The sequence below is a fragment of the Pleurodeles waltl genome, chromosome 3_1 (assembly GCF_031143425.1).
Source record: "Pleurodeles waltl isolate 20211129_DDA chromosome 3_1, aPleWal1.hap1.20221129, whole genome shotgun sequence".
NCBI classification, from domain to species: Eukaryota; Metazoa; Chordata; class Amphibia; order Caudata; family Salamandridae; genus Pleurodeles; species Pleurodeles waltl.
The window spans coordinates 1127667699-1127690447 of NC_090440.1; the positions used below are offsets into that span (position 1 = coordinate 1127667699).

The window sequence follows — 22749 nt, forward strand, 5'->3', positions numbered from 1 at the left end:
CTTAGTGCGATTTTGGTCTCTAGGAGGGCACCCAGCAACATTTCTTGAACATGGGCTGTTGCAACTGTTTGTGGTCAGAAAGCTGCTGCTCGAGTAGGACATCTAGTCGAGCAGCAGCAAAATCAACTTGGTAAGCAGTGCCCCCGGTACACAATGTAGTGACGTTTGCTCTGATTTTTCAGCGTGCATTGAGTTCCTGCCACTAAATCACAGCACGAGCAGCACAACATGCCTCTTTACACCCGTTCGCTAAATTCTGTGGAAACTCACAGAGTTTTTTTGTTACTCAGCAGAATTACGCAGAGTAAAACTCTGTGAGTTCCACACAGGCCTATAAAATACTTTCAACTGTGCCTAATACAAGATATTGCAAGCCATCTCTGAGTCGCTTGACCTTAGTACGAGGTATATAGATAGTAAATATCTCCTATGTGACTTGCAATATATTTATGATATATAGTTGCGGGCACTATTAACAAATTAGACTAGTATGGATCTCACAGAATCGAATGCACATCAATTGTTACTATCCCATCTCAATGGTATGAGTGTATTAATCTCAGAGGAACAAAAGATTATTATTAGTTTTCAAGGATTTGAAACTGTAACCTTCAAGTTGAACACAGTTGCAAAATCAAGCAGCCTGGAATCAGGGTGTGATCCTACTGAGCATTCCGACTGGTGACTGCTGGATTCTTGTCAAAAGTCAATTCTTATTCCTTATCCTTTAGAAAGGAGTGGCTCTTTTACTGGTAATGAATAAAGCAATTTTAAGCTGCCTAGCTATGTCTCTTTGTAGATATTGGGATTTAAGATGATCTGTTTTTGGATCTGGTGTTAGCCAAGACCTTTTGTATTTTCCTAAAATAATATGTATGATATGCTTACTTAAAGGGGCTTTCAGCCAAATCTCTTCAGCCATTGGTCTACTATTATGTCATTCTCATACAGTTTCCGCTCACTACAGCTTTCAGATGGGGCTATTGGTCAGCCTACTTTAGACTCTGGTTAACCTTACTTTGAGTGCCTGCATTTTGTTCTTTCACAAGGTGGTCCTCCGCACACTAGGTAATTCCCTTTATAGCCAGTGTTACCTGATGTGATAGTATGACACATTTGAAGTGAACACAGGGTACATTCCAGATTTATCAGTTTCCGTCTTCTCCCAATGCTATGTAAATTGCTTTTGAAGTGGACTGCTGCTATTTTACAGTGTATTGTTTCACCAATAGTTCTTTAATAAACTTTGCAAAGCCAGAAAATCAAACGTTATGTTTAATTTACAATACAGTTGTAACAGTTTTATTTAAGCAAAGGTGGCAGAGGTATGCACCCTGGTCAAGTAGGGACTGGAATCCTAGTCAGGGTAGGTCACAACACAACCTAAATCATCCTGTGCTCACTTTCCTGTAGCTTGGCACAGAGCAGGCAGGCTTAACTTAGAAGGCAATGTTTAAAGTATTTGTGCAATAACTCATACAGTAACACGGTAAAAACACCACAAAAAGTGCTCCACACCAGTTTCGGAAAATAGATGATATTTATCTGAATAAAATAAGACCAAAATGACAAGAATCCAATATGCAGAAGAGTCTTAATCCATAGAAATCAATGGCTGTATTTTCTGCTGCAATGATGAAACAGGAGCTGCATCAATTCGGGAGGTGCTGCAATGATTTTTCAGCCGTGAGACAGATGCTGCATCAATTCTGCAGGCGATGCATTGACTTTTGCAGGCATTGCATTGTTTTTCCGGCGCAGTGGATTTTCTCCCTCTGGTGAATTGTTTGATGGCCCAGAGACATTTCAACAGGAGCCATGCTTAGTCCAAGCCCTTGGACATCACTTGTGGGGAAAGGTAAAGGGCCATATTTATACTCCGTTTGCGCCGAAATTGCGTCGTTTTTTTTGACGCAATTTCGACGCAAAACTAACGCCAACTAACGCCATATTTATACTATGGCGTTAGAGGCGAATAGCGCCAAAGTTCCCGGAATGTGCGTCATTTTTTAGCGTGAACCCCTTCCTTGCGTTAATGATATGCAAGGGAGGCGTTCCCGTCTAAAAAATGACTCCCAGGCCTTTACGTGGTATTTATACTCCCGGGCAAAAGAGACGCCCGGGAGTTGGCGTGGCTAAAAACGGCGCATTTGCGCCACTTTTTAACGCCTGGGTCAGGCATGGCGTTAAGGGACAAGTGGGCTCAAAATGAGCCCAGAGTGCCCTCCCCTGCCCCCAGGGACCCCCCCTGCCACCCTTGCCCACCCCAGGAGGACACCCAAGGCTGGAGGGACCCACCCCAGGGACATTCAGGTAAGTTCAGGTAAGTATTTTTTTTTTTTTTTAAATAATATTTTGTGGCATAGGGGGGCCTGATTTGTGCCCCCCTACATGCCACTATGCCCAATGACCATGCCCAGGGGACAGAAGTCCCCTGGGCATGGCCATTGGGCAAGGGGGCATGACTCCTATCTTTACAATGATAGGAGTCATGTTGATGGGGGATGGGCGTCGTTAAAAAATGGCGCAAGTCGGGTTAAGACGATTTTTTCGACGTAACCTGACTTGCCCCATTTTAAGACGCCCATGCGCCATTTTCCCCCTACGCCGGCGCTGTCTGGTCTACGTGGTTTTTTCCCACGCAAACCAGGCAGCGCCGGTCTGATTGCGCCGTCTAACGCCATTCCATAAATACGGCGCCCGCATGGCGCTTCAGAATGGCGTTAGACGGCGCAAAACTTTTTGACGCTAAACTGCGTTAGCGCAGTTTAGCGTCAAAAAGTATAAATATGGGCCAAAGTCCTTCCAACAGTCAGGCAGCAGCAGGCAGCAGGGCAACAAGCAAGAGAGCAGTCCTTCCAGAAAAGCAGTCCAGATGAGTCCTTTGGGAAGCATGGCAGTCCTTTCGACAGAGTCCATTTATAGGTCCAGAAGTGTCTGATTTGAGGGGTTCGCAGACCCAGTATATACACCCAAATGTGCTTTTCAAGTGGAGGAGACTGCAAAGAGTGGATTTGAAGTGCACAAGTTCCCCTTTCAACACAGTCCTGTCTGCCAGGAGATCTATGGGGGGTTATCAGTACATTATGTGAGGTCAGGTCACTAGCCTTTGAAGTGTGAGAGCCCCTCCACCCTTCCTGTCCAGAAAGACCCATCAGTACACAGATGAATTCAGATGCAGCTGAGTGTCTTGTGTTTATGGATGTCTGGGTGGAATGCACATGGGGTGCTGCAAATTATCACAGACCAGACATGGATTGAAATCAGGCAGTAAAGCACAGAGAGCAGTAAGTGCAGACAAATGTCTACTTCCTAAGAGTGGCATTTCTAAAATATTAATGTTAATCCAACTCCACCAGTAAGCATGATTTCTCACTACCATTCCAACCATAGCAAACATGACAATGCCACTCCTTTCAGATCAGAAATTACCACTTAGACGTATTTAAGGGAATTTCCAATGCTGGCCTATGAGAGGAGCATGCTTCACTGTAGTGAAAAAGGACGTTGGGAGTTTTTCGCTACCAGGACATTTAGAACTTACAAGTACATGTCCTACCTTTTACTTAGATATCACCCTGCCATGTGGACTACCCAAGCCCTACCTTAGGAATGCCATATGCAATAAAAGGAGAGTTTGAGGCTTGGTAAGTAGTTTTACATGCCAAGTCGAAGTGGCAGTGAAACTGCACACACAGGCCTTGCAATGACAGGCCTGAGACATGGTTAAGGGGCTACCTAAATGGGTGACACAATCAGTGCTGCAGGCCCATTAGTAGCATGTAATTTATAGGCTCTGGCCACATGTAGTGCACTTTACTAAGAACTTATAAGTGAAATAAGTATTCCAATTGGTTATGAGCCAATGTTACCATATTTAGGGAAGAGAGCATAAGCACTTTAGCACTGGTCAGCAGTGGTAAAATTCGGAGAGTCCTACAACCAGCAAAACAAGATCCGAAAAACTAAGGGAGGCAGGTAAAAATTTTGGGGAAGATCACCCTAAGGTTGTCAGGTCTAACAGGTGAAATTTGGGTTTTAGTATCCCATATTTTATTCTGTAAATATTCTTTCCATTCACCTTTTTATTATATTTCCTTCCTTCTTCTTTATTTCCTTTCTTTTTCTTTCTTCTTTCCTTTATAGATTCCTTCTTTTGTCATCTTTCTTTTTTCCTTCTTTAATTTTTCCTTCTTTGTTTATTTTTTGCCTTCTTTCTAGCCTTCTTTTTGCCTTTCCTTTTTCTTTCCTTCCTTCTTTTTTGACTCCTTCCTTGTTTCCTTTCCTTTCTTCTTTTCTTTTTTGCCTCCACTCATTCTTTTCTTTGTTCTTTTTCTTTCCTTTTGCCTTCTTTACCTTTTCTTTCCTTTTTTCATTACTTTTTTCATCTTTATTTCATGCATGCTTTACTAATTTCCTTCTTTCTGTTATGCCTTCTTTTCTTGTTCTTTTTTCATTCTTTCTTTCTTGTTTGCCTTGTTTCCTTATTATCTTTTCCCTATTTCTTTCTTCCCCTTTTCCTCATTTTTTACCTTCTTTCCTTCTATCTTTCTTGCCTTTCCTTTTTCTTTCCTGCTTTCTTTTTTGCCTTCTTCTCTCTATTATTTCTGTTTTTCTTCTTTCCTTTTTACTTTCCTTATTCCTTTCTGTTTTGCCATCTTTTGTTCATTGTTTTCTTGTTTGTTTCTCTCTTGCATTCTTTCCTTTTTATTGTCCTTCTTCCTTCCATTTTGCCTTCCTTCCTTCTTTTTTGCCCTTCTTTCTTCCTCTTTGTCTGTCTTCCTTTCTTTTTTGCCTGTCTTCCTTCTTCTTTTCCTTACATCCTTTTTTTTACCCTTCTTTCTTGCATTCTTTCTCAAAGACGAGGCTAGCAGCCAGTGTCGGACTAATAGTTTTTTTAGGTCTTTGTTAGCCAAGACCTTTTGAATTTCCAAAAAGTATGTATAACATAGTTACTTACAGGGGCTTTCAGACAGACTTCATCCGTTTGTCTGTGACTTTGTCATTCAGATGTTTCTTCCACCTACTCCAGCATGCATCAAGGACCAATGTTAGCCCACTTAAGCTACAGATTGACTTCACTATGAGTTATAGCATGTTGCCCTTTCAGAAGGAGCACATTGTCACACAAGGAAGTTCCCTTCAGTGCTGGGTGTGAAATGGTAATGTGTACCTTTCTGAGAACAAAAAAAAAACATTTCAGGAAACAATGAACAAAAGAATTGCCAAAAGGCTGGCAGCCAATGCCAGAACAATTGGCTTTGCTGATGCTTGTTTTCTTTACGCATTGGATCATGGATATTTGGGTGCATGTTGAAGGGTTGCACCATATGACATGTCCCTGATGTCTAGTGGGATCCTGCTAGGGGGTCTGGAGTGTCTTCTTTTTATAGAAGCCCTTCCTTGGATTCTAGAAGAGAGAGTGAAACTTTTGTCAAATACTTACCAATTCTACTTAGAGCTTACTGATCCAGCTGATACCTTTGAAGTTAATGAAATCATTTATGTCGAGTTAGGGTACATTCACCCTGATGCCAGCAACGGAGGCTCTCACATGACTCCTATAGATCTCCCTGATGTTGTGAGCCATGTGTCTGACAATACCGCACATGTAGCAGCAGGGATGAGGCTGAGATGTTTTTGGATAGACCAAACGGACGATGAATTAGTCTTTTAGTAGGCACACCTGGGGATAGTTAGGTGCTAACTACTGCTTTATGGGAGTTGTAGTCATTGTTCTATTATTAGATTGGCATCCTTGGTTATCTATTTTATATTTATGAAAATTGCCTTTGTGTAGCTACTAACACTAGAACTTTGGAAAGGTTGTAATTACAACATTAATTGCATTAAATGCAAAGAACGGGGAGGAGCACAGATATAATAGACACTAAGAGCTAATACTTGTTGCTAGTTTTGACTGCAACTGATAAACGTATTTCATGGTGCTCGTGCCCCTATAAAATTCTAAAGTAAACAACAAAAAGATGGAAGGAATGCTTGAATGAATCTCAGCCACTCACAGTCTCTGAGCCCACATGCCTGTTCATCATTTTTTACCCACAATGCCACTGTAAGAGAGACCAACCATATGCAAATCTGTCTTGATCCCACTCCATATCTTAGTTGTATGTGGCTGATCTCTGATGGGCTGGAATGTGGCCTGAGCGATCACTTGTGCCTGAGGTTATTTCAAGCATTCTTTGTTGTTTGCTGCAGATGGGTATGCACAGAAGTATGTCCTGTATTAATTGTACCATACATAGGATTCAGGCTATACCTTAAGGACAAAGTTTAAATAGGGCGAACCCAATCTGGGGTTGCATGTGCTCCTATCTAGCAGTAACCTGACCATTCGTGGTATTTTGTTCATTGGAAACCAAGTCTGAGTCACATATTTCTGGTCTCTCTCTAGAATTGCATAGAGGGTGAAAAATTATGGACTTTAACGAACCCCAAGAAAAAGCCAGTGGCTGAAATGAATTCAAGCATTCCTTTCTTCACTTTGTTGTTGTCGATGGCACATTCTGACTATCTTCTGATGTTAGCTCCAAAACCTAATTTACCTGTAAACGCAAACCTCTGTGGGCTAGACTCAGGCTGCCATTTACATAAGTAGGTGTATTTACAAAATGCAAATTTACTGGGATTTACTCACATGCACCTAATATTAAAGCATGTTGATGTAATGTTAAATGTCTGGCAAATCAGCTACTTGGGGCAGGAGGTGGGCGTTTTTGAGTGTGTGTGGCGTGTAAAGTTGGTGAACATTCCCAAACTGGCGAGTTTGTGGGTACGCCCAAACTCTTGAAATACACAACCCCAGCGTGGATACATTCAGCTATTTACTGCTGTCAGGAGAAGACGTAAATCTGAATCCACAATGGGAGTGAGGATGGCGCACCCCACACATTGGAGGGCGTTTATTGAACGGGGATGATATTTTCCCACTGTAGAAAGAAATAAAAATAGTAAATTAAAACGCACTTGCCTACACCGTGTTCATTGGTGCATATGTAAATACTTGGAATGTTTGTGAGTAATGCTGCAATCGTCATAGTTTTCTAGGAGTGCTCCCCTAATTGTTGTTGATTTCCTGAAAATCATAAACTTACTCCAAACTTATGAACAAACCAGTAAAAGTACGTTTAGAATGTTTGTATGGACCAATCCCATTCTGGTAAAACAGTTGGTATGATGAACCGATACCCTTTTCTTTCCACCCTTTAAACAAGTGCTGGATACCAACTTACCGAGCACCTGCAAGGTAATGTAGCTCCACTCATACTGGCCTGCATTCTTCACTTTGCAGATGTATTGCCCAGCGTCGCCTGGCTGCAGTGAGTGGATTTGCAAAGATGCGTCACCAGCCAAGTAGTTGGAGGCAAAGGAGATGCGCCCTCTCATGTTCTCGATAAAGTTGTCGTATATTGTCCCTCCGCTATATGTTATCACCTGCGAGGTAGACGGATCTGCCATTAGTTCCAAAACCAGAACACGTGAAACATCACCAGTTTACAATTACTAATCATGTCATGTCCTATCAATGTATACAAAGTATACAGTGCCATATACATGCCCACCATGTCTGCACAGAAATACGCCAGTGAATGGGCTGATCAAATATCACATGCATCCTTGTACAACCAAAGCACAAATTCACCAAAGACTATCACCGTGCTTTGTTTGAATAAATATATAGAGAGCAGTTTGATGATTCTTTTTTTAAATATAATTTAAAATATATATCTGTTAGTTTGTTCTGCTACTCCACTGACTGGAGCCCACACGTTCTGACCATTTTTCTAATCCCATATTTGTGAGCTAGTACATCAAGTCGTAGCAATGACAAATAAACCACAATAGGCTAAAATGTGGTGTTGGCTATGTGGTGCAAGGGGTCGGTTTGATGCCATGACTTTCTGCACCATATGGTCCATTAATCATTGTTCAATTACGTATTTATTGAATGTGTTTGTCAAGGATATCCTTTGAAAATAGTATTTTAAACAGGGTAATGGATGGGGGAAAAGTGTTTCAAACAGCTCAGTTATTATGGCGGGTTTGCAGTGATTGGGAATCCAACACTTACATTCACCTTCTGCGAGTATTCAGAAACACTTTAAGTCAAGGATGTTAAATTTGCTTCTTGACAGGTCGGACTGGGCCAAAATATAGCCCAGCCCCAAAATAAAAGTGGCCCCATTAGTGAATGAACTATCAAAAAAGGGGCCCGCATTTGCAAATCAGGCCAGTTAAGAACCTGTATAGACACTGTAAGTGTTTTGCAAGGTATGGAAGACTGCATGCATGTGTGGTTGGTGCAGACAATATCAGAGAAATGAACAGTAAAACTGGCTTATCTGGCCATAAATCAGACCCACAAACTACAAAAAAAACAGCCCATACTCTAATCTGTCAGACCAGCCCTCCGGGCATCACCTGATTGTCCTATAGGTCAGTCGTACCCTGCCTCTTGAATATGACAGTATATTAATATCTATCAAAGAAGAGGTTGTAGGGTGCTTACATTTGTTCTAAGAGGAAGATAATAAAATGAGATAATAGAACAATAGTAAGATAGTAAAACAGTTCAGAGTTTTGTGAAGGATTTGTATGAGTGCAGACTCAAACTCTTGAATTGATGTGAATTTCGGATGAACCATTCTTAAGGGCAATTACATTTCCAGATCGAAAGAAAATGAGGGCAAATGTAATTTCATGAGGGTGGTGTGCTTCGCTTGCCTTTCTTTACACTAAATTTTATTTTCGAAAATAGCTTTTTTCATATATGCTAAAACGTATCTCTAATTTTCCATTGCAACTTTAGGAAAAATAACAAGAATGGTGACCTGATCCACTCTGATACAGGAAATAATACCATAAAGGACCAGAGCTGCCTAAAGCTGGCAGTGTAGTGAAGCCATAAACTGTGTGCGTATCTCTCATTCTTCTACATCCATCACACTGCTGAGAAAGGTGTCCCATAAGGCGATAACCGCAACTCGGTGGCAATCATGCATGCCATGGAAACACTTCCCACATAGACAACATCCACAAAGACAACATCCTACCACCATATAGAGTGTATCATGATCCCTATCTAGTCAAATGCATCAACGCTCCACATAGGGGTAGTAAGTGCTATATAAATGTTGCAATACAGTACAATACAGAGTGTACAAGGTATAGCCCCTTTCGTTGCCAATTGTTATCATCTTAGTTGAATTTAAGAAATATAAGTACCCTTTATTATTTGCTTATAGGGTTATAACTCTGTTGATTGCAAATATATAGCTAGTAAATAACAAAATATGAGTAATAATTAACAAATGCGTTGATTGTTCATAATGGTTTTAGAACTTCCTCAAGCAAAGGTGGTAAAATAACCTCATCAACTAGAGGTAAAGTTTTTCTAAGCACACAAAGTACATGCTAGTTTAGACAACAGGAATGTCAAAAGTAAGCAGAGCTTGCCTTGACTCATAGCCAGCTGAACTGATGTTGTTCCTCCTTAGGCACGATCAGTTGTAAAGCAAATAGCTATTCAAACATCAAGTTTGTCCTTCATGTATGAATCAGATAGAATATTTAACAAACGTCAGAGAAATATATTATGTAAGGATAATGGAAACACATCATTAAGAAGATGATTAGGCTTGGACAAAACCCTTATTCAAAAATAAGAACATGAGCACACTAAAGCAGCATACAACAAAGTACCAGCCTTCAAAAAGCAAGACCAACAATTATTATTGGATAGTAGTATATTCTTAAATAAAGCAATAGGAACTGGAAGGTATTTGTTGTATTAAAGAAGAAGGTCTGCGTGGTGTTATCATCAGGAGATGTTGACTGAATTTTAGAGCCTATCATGTGCTGTTTTTGACTGACAAATTACATTTGAGCCTTTTTCTAACACTGCAGTCCTAAGGATATGTAAATCATAGAAGCTGTTGGCATAACAGTGTGTTGTTTGAGATTTTACCATCCACATCAAAAGGTATTTTTAAATTGGCACCTGTAACTAAACAAGTACAACATTGAAAGTTAGATTGCCATAGTGACCGATTAGGAATCAAGGATTTTATATTTCTATTTTACTTAATAAATTGCCTCATCTTTAAATCCCAGAAAAATACACCTACTCATCCATTTGCATCAATTAGTCTATTATGAATCATAATCCTTTTATCATAACATAATGTACAAGTCACAAATTGTGTGACAAAGAAAATACATGCATTAAGTTTTATCTTAACAAGAAACAAGTATTCCTACTAAACAGTGGTTAGCACACAATTTAGTTTCTGAGATGCTTGAAAATGTAAGTAACTGAAAGGATAAGTGTGCTTTTTTTCAAGATCCATCCAATAGGTTTGATTGGAAAGAAGTCATTTGCCAAATGAATCCAAGTTTATCTAAAAAAATGAATGATGTGTGCAAAATTCTGGAAATACATCTTTCTTGTTCCATAAGAACTTTAGGCCTGATTTAGAGTTTTGCGGACAGGTTAGTCTGTCAAAAACATGATGGAAATGCTCTCCACCGGAAAAACATCTGCCACACTTTAAATCAGGCCCCTAGATCGCAAGCACTCTATTTTTCTAAAATAAATATTCTGGGAGTCTAGGTTAGTAAGCATTAATAAGGGGTAGTAAAATCACTCTAACTGTATCTACTATATGGCTCATCAAAATAGAAACAACGTAAGCTATTTCTTAATTAAAAAACAGTCTTCTGATGTATAGCCTCTAGATTAAAATTCACAAAACCATTAATGGAATTTAAAAATGAAATACCTACTTTTCCAAGTTGTTCAATACCAACCTAAAAGACTCAAATATATATTTGGGTCTTTAGGCACAATACTTTGCAACTATCAATATTTCATTCATACCCCAAAACCTTAGGGAAATATCAGTATCTATTAAAAAAGGCTGGTATTGTTTTAGCTTGATTTAAAACATAAAGTACTTTTTCGTGGAGGCAAAAAACTTTGAAACCGGACTGAGTTACTTGTGGTCTCTATCTTAGGGACATTGTCTGGCGGTTCAGGCTGCACTGCTCCACCTGGAGCAGGTCCAAGGTTGATTTGCATATGGTTGGACCCTATTTGTAAAGGTACAGTGAGCAAAATAATGACAGGCTGGAATGTGGCTCACAGTAATTACCCGCAGCTGCGATTCATGCAAACATTTCACCCTGTACTTTTTTTGCTTTTCTTAGTGAGAAGCCGTAAGCATGATAACAATGCCTAGGTGTAGGTCCTATATCTATGTGTGCTTTAGAACTCAAGATGGACCTTATCGATGAGGCTGAAAAAAACTCTGGAGTTGTTTATGTTGTTGCTTAGCGAAAGCCTGATCTAGCAGTTTTGGCTAGGCTGTTGCTTTTGGAGCAACGCCAAGTCTTACTTCCATGTGGCTCACTCCTGTCTGTAGTGGCACAGTCAGTAAAACAACAATGAAATGGAATACAGAGTTATTACCAGAAGCTGGCAGTGACTAGAGTATCTCACCGAACAATATTTGTTTTTTCTTTCTTTTATAATCACAGCCAGAATCTCTTTTGAAAATGAGGGTGCAACCAAGCTGTACATCCTCAAGCTGCGTAACCTCAACATGGGTGTGTAGGTTTAAAGGATTTTCTGAAACCTTTCATGATCCAGACAACAGTCTATAGCCCAGCAATGACTAGCAAAGCTATGTCATATCACTACTGCGGCTTAATAACTAAGTCAAAGCTACAATAAATGTCAGTATTACAGTCTTCTAAAAAACATCTAGCAGCATGACACTCATTATGATTAAACAGGCTTTTTGCAGGTTTCACCCCCCACTTTGGCTACCAGGCACTGGTTTAATGGCTCTGAAATGCCATGAGCCCTGCTAATCTGGACTTAGTACATGTGCTCTGGCCCTTTAAAATGGTGTCTGTTTTAATGGCATAGCTCATCTTACTTGTAAGTCCATAGTGTATGGCACTAGAGGTACTTAATATCTGTAAGTTGACGTGTCTCTCATGGACTTTGGAATTAGTGGGGTCACCATGAATACAACAAGGTAAAACATGTCTCCCCGCCTGCCACTGCAGACTGGTAGAACAGTTTTAAACTGCTAACTCGACTGCTATTTAAGATCATGGCAAAGCCCAGTCCTTCCTTTTTAATATACATAGTTCACCCCAGGATAGGCCCATCAAGCTCCAGGGCAGGGTGCTGTATATTAAAAGGTGGAGCATGTTCTTTTACATTTCCTAGCAGTAAAAATCCTAAATAGTTGTGTATACTGCGGAAAAGTATATTAGCCCCATTGACAAGTGCAGTGATACAGGCTGACACCTCAGTCCTGCTCACTTCTGACCGGGACTAGTAAAGTTAGTACTGTAAGATATCAAAAGAGTCAGTACTTTGAATCCAATTTAATGGTTAAATAAAATTTAATGTCACTTGTGGGCAAAGTGCAACTTTAGGAGTTACCAATTTAGTTGCCCAAGGTATCCAGTGACTGTTTATGGATGTACACAACAACTGTCCTCACAGATAGCCTTCTGTCCTCCTGGGGAAACGTGTGAACGACTCCCAGGAAAGGACACAATAGAACCCAGTGTAGGGGACGGTAAAAGTGTTACCTCTCCCTGGCAGGAAGTCGCACAGATGTTATCCCAAAAGCCGTTCTTCCAAGGAGAAGCTGCATTTGAAGGGCAAATGAGAAACACTTGGGAGAGAGGCTGCTCCATTGTTTAGACAGACAGGCTGGCACTAGGGACATGAGAGGGGAAACCAGTTGCCAAACCAGTTTTAAAGGAGCAGGTAGCCCCCTTGATAGCCACACATCTGGGTTGGGCTAGGAGCTCCGCACACCGAGAGAGGAGTCTTGCCATATTGGAAGTGGGAAGAATGGTGCATCCTGGGATGCCCAGGTGCCACACTTCGTAGGAAGTGCTCATCAGAGGAGAGAGAACATGGTAGCCCTTTGGCTAACAACCACATAGGGGGTCATTACAACCCTGGCGGTCGGCGGAGAAGCGGCGGTAAGACCACAAACAGCCCGGCGGTCAAAAAAATTGAATTTGGACCGTGGCGGTCGACCACCACTTCACCATTCCGACCGCCATGGCGGTAATGACCGCTGGGCTGGAGGTTGCGGTCTCCGGCCCGGCGGTCATCACTAGACCGCCAACGGTATCAGGACCCTGCATACCGCCATGGTTTCTGGCGGTTGGGAACCGCCATGAGAACCATGGCGGTAGGCACTATCGGTGCCAGGGAATTCCTTCCCTGGCACTGATAGGTGTCTCCCCCACCCCCCACTACCCACCACGAGTCCTCCCCCTCCACCCCCCACCCCCCTGATACCCCCCAAAGGGGGTAAACACCCCCTCCCAACCCCCACCCCAACATGCACATACACGCACCCCTACACGCACACACCCCCAACATGCACATACATGCACCCCTACACACACACATACACCACGAGAACACATACCCGCACACATACATTCAGACATGCACACCGACCGACCCGCACACATATCCCATACACACAGCACCCCCCGCACGCATACACGCACTCACACACCCCCTCTACACACGCACACCCCCATGCACGCTCACAACACACATCACCCCCCCACCCCCTCCCCTAGCGGACGATCAACTTACCTTGTGCGTTGGTCCTCCGGGAGTGGACCGGATCCATGGGGACATCACCGCCACCAGAACACGCCACCAGAACACCGCTACACCGAATCATGGGATGTGATTCTGTGGGCGGTGTTGTGTTGGCGTGGCGGTGGAGGTTGAGCAGCCTCCACTTTACCGCCAGTATGGCTGCTGGCAGCTTTCCGTACGGAAAACGTCGGAAGGCTGCCAGCGGTCATAATACGCGGTGCGGAAGACTGCCAATGTTGTAATGACCCCCATAGTGCCCTGATGGCAGTTTCTGAGCATAAGTAAGGCACCCATTGCACCCTGGAATCAGATCCTGACTGAACTGGAAGAAAGAACACAGAAGGACTGCCCTGCTGCACCATGTCAATTGCAAAGAGAGGGTGCCCTGTCGTGGACTGCCCCTACTGCACCTGTTGGCTAGTAAAAGAGGAGGACTGTGCCTGCTATGCTCTGCTCGGGGTGAAACAGACTCATGAGCCAAGCTGATGGAAAAGACTCCAAAGGATAGCTGACTGGCCTCCTCTTCTCTGCACAGGGACAGCTGGAAAAGTCTGCTGGTGCAAGCTGGTAGCCCAGAATCTTAATCTTGCTGCCAACTGCTGCTGTGCAGCACCTGGGACCAGGACCTGACACATAAAGGTGCACCTGATTCGCTGAGCCTGGGAGTGTCGTCTGAGATCCATTGGGACCTCCAGAAGACAAGTTATCAACCCAGGAAGGATTGGCCTATGACCGCAATAATGGGCGAGGGATAGTTTAGAGGCGACTGGACTTCTGCCAGCACCAAGAGGAATTCAATGTTTATTGACACTGTGACCAGGATCACTTCAGCCCCTTCGTGGACCGAGGAGTAGTCATAGCAAAATCCCCATCTCTGACCACAGCTCCTTGGAGCATTTTCAGCACACTTCATCGTTTGTATTAGGACCACTTCCATGCAAAACATAAAAGTGCCTGGAACTGACTGAATCCTGGTTCACCTGCTGAGATTACTGTTTGTGAGGATCTTCTTGTCCCTCTAAATGGTGTCCTGTTGGATTTGTTGCTTAATGTGATTCTAAGTAACCATATTACAACTAGTCCAAACTTTTTATTGAAAAAGTTTCTGTGTCAAGTTTGTTGAATTTGCCAAGGCTTGTTTGTGGTTGAGTGAAATGCTTTGATTTTCTATACGCTGTAAATTCTATATCTTCACAACCCTCCAGTGTATCATTTTTGATGTGGTGTCTAAAAATACATAAGAGCACAGTCTACTTTTATAAATTGGTGCTGGATTTATTTCACGTCTTGCTGAGTTCATCTTTAATTGTTTTGGAGCTGTTGAAATGCTTTATGCTTGTTCCTTTGTGTAACCCTTGCTGCTTAGAGCCACAGCTACTCAGGGTGGAGCTGAAGGATTGACAAATAAAACCAAAAGATTCTAAATGGGTTGATAAGTGTATTACAATATGAGGTCGCACAACCACACCATACAATACACTCCATTTCCATACACATATGGACATAAAAAGAGCATCCCTGGCACGCAGAACTCAGATCTTGATGGACTGGACAGGTCTGAAGAAGAACTGCCCTACTGCACCTAGGATCCGGTGAAGAGAGGTTGCATGGACGTGGACTGCACCTGCTGAACCTGGTAGCTAGCAAAGGAGAAGGGGCTGTGCCTGCTGTGTCCTGATCATGGAAAAGTCAAGTCCTGACCCCATCTGAAGCAAGAGACTCAAAGGGTCAGTTGACTGACTTCCTGTTTGCAGCACCGAGTCTCAACAGGTGAAGAGGCCTGCTGGAAGAGGTGGTAGCCTAGATCTTCTAATCACAGTTCCTCACTGCGTGCAGCACCAGGAACCAGGACCTGATGCTCAAAGTTGCCCATGAGCCTGCTGTACCCGGGATAGTCATTGGAGTGCAATTACATAACTCAGAAATCAAGTTTCCTCACACTCATCATCTCAATAGTGAGATTGGCACTCTGTTCCATAAATCCTTTTTCACCATGTGTCAAAGGAAAACTGTCAACCCCAACTCAGGATGACTTTCGAAAAGTTCTTGACCGCACACGTTTCTACAGAGTACACCTAAACATACAATGCCGCTTGTGGCTTTTACTCATTTTCACTTGATCCAGCCAGGGCTTTGTAGTTTCTTCATGTCTTAAAAACAGGACTTGTCTCAGTACTAAACCTACATTCTAGTGGTTGTATGGGGAAGTAGCCAGGAGCCACCAAATTATGCAATTCCTTCCTCAAGAACAGTACCACTTTCTTCTCCATTAACCTGTCAAGGCAGAATTCTAAAACAAAAAGAATCCACAGCTTCTCACATTGTACAACTTTCTTCTGCATCACTGAAAGTAGTGTATACCTTTCTCCAGTGAATCTTCACCAATGTGTTCCATAGCTGGTCGCTGCCACTTAATGGGATCAGAAAGTAGGTAACTAGCATTAACAAAATAGCCTGCTTCTTTTGATGTTGTCTTAGCCATGTTACCAGTAGTTTACTTCATCTTTTAACCACCTCACCTTTAGCCATGGATTATGGGACTCTCAGCATCCATATTTGCAACCCCCTTTGTGATTGTCCAGTGGCCCTATCTTTTGTTCTAACAGTCAGACAGACCACTTTCTACGCTCTTTCACTACACATGTTAGGGGACAGGGCCTTGATGGATTTCTGCTGGGATTTTCTCAGGTTATGATTTCCTGCCCCTCTGTAGGGCATCATCTCTTCCCTCTTTCACACGCTTAGCTTGGTCAGTATGATTGGGAGGTGGGTGTTATCTTCAGATTTCCCAACAATCACAATGGCACAGGATGTTAAAATACACGATGCCACAAGCAAGGTGAACAGGAGTGGCTTAAGAGGCAGTAGAAAGAGAAAGGAATGCAGGTTGGTAGGTGTACTAAGTGAGAGAAAGTGCATTATTTTATGAAATAACCAACTTTTTGAGGACTTTTGAAACAGAGAGAGGGAGAGGGTGTGTGTGCATTTTTGTCTGTGTGTGTGTAAAACTTCCTGGTGAAATCTGACACATACCTCACCATACCCGAATGAAAGCACCTGCACCCAACTATTTATCACAAAATACATTTATTGGGTCGTGTAACACCCCACACCCTGCCTTGAAGCTATGCCCCTGCCCTCTTTTAACATCTCTCACAGGGACAGGGTGCTTGGTTTCTCCCACTCCTCCGTTAATTTTATCTTCTTGATGCAACTATGCACTGTCAGGGTTGGACTGAACATCCAAGTCAGCCCTAGCAAAAAATATTCAAAGCAGCCACACACTGCAGAGACTGTATCTATAATGATGCCATGGGTCATAGCATCCCACCCGCCCCTGAAACCAGCCTACTAGCCTGAAGACCAATAGGAAAATGCCACAGTGGCAGAATGGTCCATCCATGTACAGTGCTCACCTGTGTGGTCTATTACCCTGTGCACAGCAGTGAACTGAACGCCTTTGTGAATAACTTCTCTCGTTTTAACTACACCTTTTTCTATACCATCTTTTGATTTGAATTTTATCATAAAATTGTCTTCAAAATATAATTGATTTGAATTTTCTCATGAAATTGTCTTAAAAAATGCCTTGATAGGATAGTAGCAACTCATCGAAAGAGCCTACTAGTGAAGAGCAATCTTGCTCGTAGTGCATTGAAGCAAATGACCGTACTAATCAATTAAGTGGAATGGTGTCAGTCACTGCCAGTCACTTGCATCCTCTTGCAAGGTGTCCTGGCAGAACCAGAGAAGGCGGAATTATCCCAAAGCCTGGAGGGGGCGTTGTGTATAGCTCTGCTTGCCTGCGGAGATTTGTAAATAATCTGGTACCATTTAAATTCTCCTGGTGACCTAAGCCTTTTTTTAAATACATAAAAAAACATAATTTAATAGAATATTTATGTCCATGGTCCTTATTCCTATATCTTACACCAGCTCCTTTATTTTGATCACTTGTAAGCATAAGCATTGATTATTTACCAGTTCTCTCTAGAAGAGAGAGTGCATACGCAACAGTCAACGCAGTCCCGTTGGAGAAGCTTTGAAATATCATGTGATGGGTCTATAATGTTTAATTGATAACCAGTCACCGATCATGTATACAAGTGACACGAAATAATGTATCTATAGCAACGCATAGCACTAGTGAAATAAAAATAGATTAAGAATTACTAATCTTTGGATCGCAATAAAGACCATTGCCATAAATTAAGCATTTTAAAGAGAAGGAAATAAGGATGGGAGCCTTGATAACGTTGTTCTTTCTGTGAAATATGTGTTGTCTATCGGCTTATACTTTGAACTGAAGATATTACATTTGATCTTTTGGAAAGAATATAGTGCATTTATGTTGTTGCGTGCACAAAAAAATGTAAAACAAAGCCTTTCAGAAGTTGTACAAATTGTAATTTTTTCAGTATTTCTGAAAATATAAATGAGAGTTTAAGAAACAGTTTTATTTCCTAGTGAGTATCTCGATTAATTTATTTAGACACACATCGTGACGGTATCTGATGTAGAAGTCACCGTTGGTTAATTTCCTTTTATACACATTTAGCAACAAAATACAACTTTGTACGTTTGTTTTTGAAAAAAAGACTTTGCAAAGAAGGACAAAAACATGGCTTCCGGTCAACAAACTGCTCTGCCTGCGTTGCTTCGGTAAGCATTGTGGATGCATATTAGGTAGTGATGTCTCCGGAGGCTGGGAGGTAGTTCAACATATAGTGGGCTGTGGGCAGACTGCTGCTAAGGAGAGTGGACACCAAGGCCTCCGCCGACCTGGCGGGCTGGCAGGATGCCCAGCGAGGTCTAAATGGCCTTCCAAATCTCTATCCAACACAGTGCTACAACCCTGCATTACCTTGATCCTTGATTATTCCCCAAAAAGTATTTTCGGGTACCCTAAACCCCTCTATGTCATTTCTATTAGTTGTTAAAATGGATGAGTTATCGGTACAGTGCCTAAGTACCAGTAGGATAATTTGGTGTGCCTGTTGAAAGAGGGCATTTTATTCAGCTTTTACTGCACCCTGTCGGAAGTGTTTGAGAGCTAGTGAAGCAAAGAATTGGAGACATTGTGTGCACCTGCTGAGAAACCTGCAGATGAAGACTATGATACCAAACCCTGAAGGAGCAGCCAGCTAATCGGATGTCTATTCACAGCGCTCCCTCTGTCATGTGGAATTTACACAGGAAGAGTGCAATGCTTTTGAGTGATGTATACAAAATATTCATATGTCTGCTGAAAGCACTGCATGTACACATGGTGACGCGGGAATGAAGGTTTTACATTTATTAGCGCGTAGTATTGCAATAATCATGTGTGACTCTAACCGAACTAATAAAGATTGTACGGGGACAAAATGTGCCCTCAGAGTAGTTTGCCAACATTTATAAGCGTGCTTTATATAACGTGGTGTATTAGAAATGTACTAACCCGACATAATCGTAAACGTGTGCCATGATTTGCTTGTTTAAAATGTATTAGCTTAGCATAACTTTAGTAGAGGCTTCGGCCTAGTTGCTTGGTCTCACGGTTTCGATGCTCGTATTTTTCCACTGTGCTGAATAAACGTGTATTCTTGCTTGAAGCTGTACTTTTCCAGTGGGCTCGGTTCACATGCTTATCTTAAGGTTTCATGCCAGCAAGGCATCTTCTTTTTCTCTCCAAGGTCAATCTGCAGGTGCGGACAATGGAAGCTCTGAGAGTGAGTTAATTGGCATAAAATGTTGCAACTTGCGTACCCATCTCCAAGGATAATGTATGCTTAAGTAAAAGCTTGTAAACTGTTGTTTTTTGATTGGTCAATTTGAAGCTAACCTATGAACCCTCCAATGGAAGACTCTACTGGATTTGAACTGTTGTCTATAAAAATCAGGTGCACGAGGAGAAAGCCAGCCATTGCAGCCATTATAGCCCATTGCGCTATTGATGCCACTAATGCCCTTGATGCCGTTATCGCCATCAACGCCATTTTTGACGGAGACCCTGGTGCTTTCTCTAATCGAGAGAAAGAGATTCTTGCCCTAGAGACTTTAACTTGATTCGTCCCTTGCATGAAGTAGTTTGTCCTTAGTCTTGCCGCCATGAGGCAATTGCCCCGTCCACCCTACCCTTTGCCCCGTCCCAATGCCGATCGAATCTGGTACCTGCGAGACGAAGACTTCCTTGAATGCTGATTGAATTTGGTAAATATGAAAGGATATAAATGTACAATTGCATTGTGTTTTCTTTTTTAGGTAACCAACTGCTGATTTTGATTAGTGCCCTAGTTAGAAGTTTTCCAAATTGATGTTGCCAAATTGTTTTGCATGAAGTCCCACATGCTGATGCTAATTCGAGGTTAGGTGAGGATTCAATTGTCGCACGATGCAATTTTGAGACCTTGTTATGCTGATCAATGTATGTAATTAGCTCATTACAGATTATTGTTTTAGTAGCTTGCGTTGCCATTATAGAAGGCATTATTGTTCAAATGCTGCATAGATTACATCTCTTCCGTAGATATGGACAGCTATTAATGTTCATTTACATTTATCATTTGGTGTTGAGACACATTTACATTGTGCTAGCTTTGTTAATATAGAGAAATAAATTGACTAACTTTGCATAAAACTGGTGTGGTTATTCGCGGCCGAAAGGTCACGGTTTCGCCGAAATGATGTCTGGATTAATTGTGAGGTGTTATGTTGTTCGTGATGTTGCTTATGTTCGTTATTGATTACTGATTATCGATTATTGAGCTGACAAGATTGGTCTTCTCCCGAGTAAGGAGAGTCCCACTTGGTCAAAAGATCCATCGACCCAAGAGCGTCCCAAACACAGGTAAATTGTTGGTACGGAACGCTCTATCACACACAAAGGCATTTGTCAGATTTTGTGCATTAATTTACCACCAGCACTACGTGGTGCCCTAAGGCTGATGCCTTACCTAGTCTAACAACCTTTAATAAGATGTAAAGTGGACATGCCTACTCTCCGTGCAATTTACACCGCCACATTACAAAAGCAAGTTAGTTGTGTGGGCATTCACTATGCACAGTATTTTTAAATTATGAACTTTCCAAATTGGTTAATGGTGAATTATAGCAAACATATTGCGCTACATTGCACGTGCCTGTATGTGAGTGTGTAAAAGCGGCCATTTTGAGGGCATATCAGAAGAGAGGTCACAGGTCAGGAACACGCATTGCAAATTAGGTGACTCCCTACATAGCTACAACTTGGGCTGAGACACAGCTACATATTTGTTTAAATGCGGAGTGAAATAAAGTGGTCAGCGTCCTTAACTCACCACTTTCTGGCTGTTCTCCGACACCTGCAGCAACCACTCGATGTCCAGACTCTGGGGTCCCAGCAGGCTCATGCGGTGCTGGCAGGGCAGCGTCACATTCTCCTCAGCCACCTTTTTGATCGCCGTCTGGGCTGCGCCACACCAGACAAAACTGAAAACTGAACGAGAAAAGCTGTGTGTTAAAGGAGTGTTCAGAACATCAGTGAGCGACTGTAGGCACGAGGAGCCGAATTACATAAACTTTCCATTGGAACAAAAAAACAAGGGAACACCATCTTGCTGCATTTGCACCGCGAAATAGAGCAGAAAAATCGTGACACCATAAATAATGTAAAACGTTGTTTGCACCATTGCAAAAATCAGAACATGGATTGTGAAATCAGTGAACATTTATGCGTATACATCGTCTTTCATGTGTCATACAGATTTTATCAAAGAAACCCTGTTGTGAAAAAATATTTTTGTCTCGAATATAGATCCATATTTCACATTTGAAAATATGAGAAAATTATTTTTTAAGATATTGTGTATACACAGTAAAAAAAATAATGCAAAGTCAGTTTATGACAGGTTTGATGTGGTGCAAATAGCATTTCTCCGAATTGTCTATTACACATGCAGACTAAATGATGTAAAACTCTTTTACCATGTTTGTGTTTTTTGTATCTGTGGAACGTTCTAAACACACAACAGCTCATTTTCGGTCTGAGAGCAAAGCGCTTGGTTAGTGTCAGCTTTAAATGATAAAATATAAGCCTTGAAGGATATCTCGCCTTATGAGTACATGAACTGAGCAAGGATTGCTCTGAGCTCCAGGCAGAATAGAAATTTGCCCGCTAAATCGCTCAAGATGAACTGGGTTTTGGTCTTTGGCAGTTCTGTAGTAAACTCACCTAGTTGGTGTCCATGAGAAGCTCAGCCTAGAGTATGTAGAACACGCCAGTTTTAAATTTTATAAACCAGTCTGAATTCCTTAAATTCTATTTAAAAACAAGAACCTAAACAGGCAGAAGTGATAGTTAACCTCATGAAAACGGTTGTAAAAGCAAGGATTTATGGATGTAAAAATATTCTACATACAACCTTTACACGAAAAAAAGTTGTTTCTAGTGTCTATAGGCCACTACTTTACTTGTTGTGTACATAATATTGAACTAAAGAATTAGAATCGTGCCCCAACAACATTTACAATAGTAAGGAATACAGTTGTCCTTATTTACAAACATTTCTGATCCCAAAGCGAATTTGAATAGAGTTTGCCAAAACTAAATGGGACAGGTTTCATGACTGATACCATTGTCAGATCATAGTCACCATCACACACATTCTTTCTCAATAGCCACAAATTTGATAATTTGATAAATAATGTTTGCACCCACTTCTTAAATTAGGCACAAGGATTTCGTGAAATCCCTGGAATGGAGCTTGTTTCGAATTATGACAAAAGATGTTTGCAAAAAGAGTGCATTTTATATTTTCTTATGACTTCGGCACAGTTAAACATTTTCAGGCATGAGATGCACCCACAGCAGAAAGAAGGACTAGGAAATTGTGCTGCAATAGACGATCAAGCCTATATAGATTGGACAAGAGATATTCAAACTTTGGGGAAAAAGTTTGGCTTTGGCAAATGAGGCAAGGGATAGCTCCAGCTATATGTCAATGATTACTCACACAATTTGCTGACAGGAAGTCATTTTTGTATGTACCAAGGCTCTATTTGTGGTTTGGTAGCCTATTACTGAATCGCGAATAGGGTGTGCGTGTCGGTAC

General features: G+C 41.7%; 1 protein-coding gene across 1 annotated transcript in view; it reads right to left on the bottom strand.

Annotated features, from left to right (window-relative positions):
• CLMP (CXADR like membrane protein) overlaps positions 1-22749 on the bottom strand; it is a 316469-nt gene that overhangs the window by 62164 nt on the left and 231556 nt on the right. The window contains exons 2-3 of the mRNA XM_069224427.1: positions 20977-21134; positions 7254-7455 (exon numbers count right to left, since the gene is read on the bottom strand). Coding sequence (XP_069080528.1) covers positions 7254-7455; positions 20977-21134 — 360 coding nt within the window. The remainder of the gene's footprint in view (positions 1-7253; positions 7456-20976; positions 21135-22749) is intronic.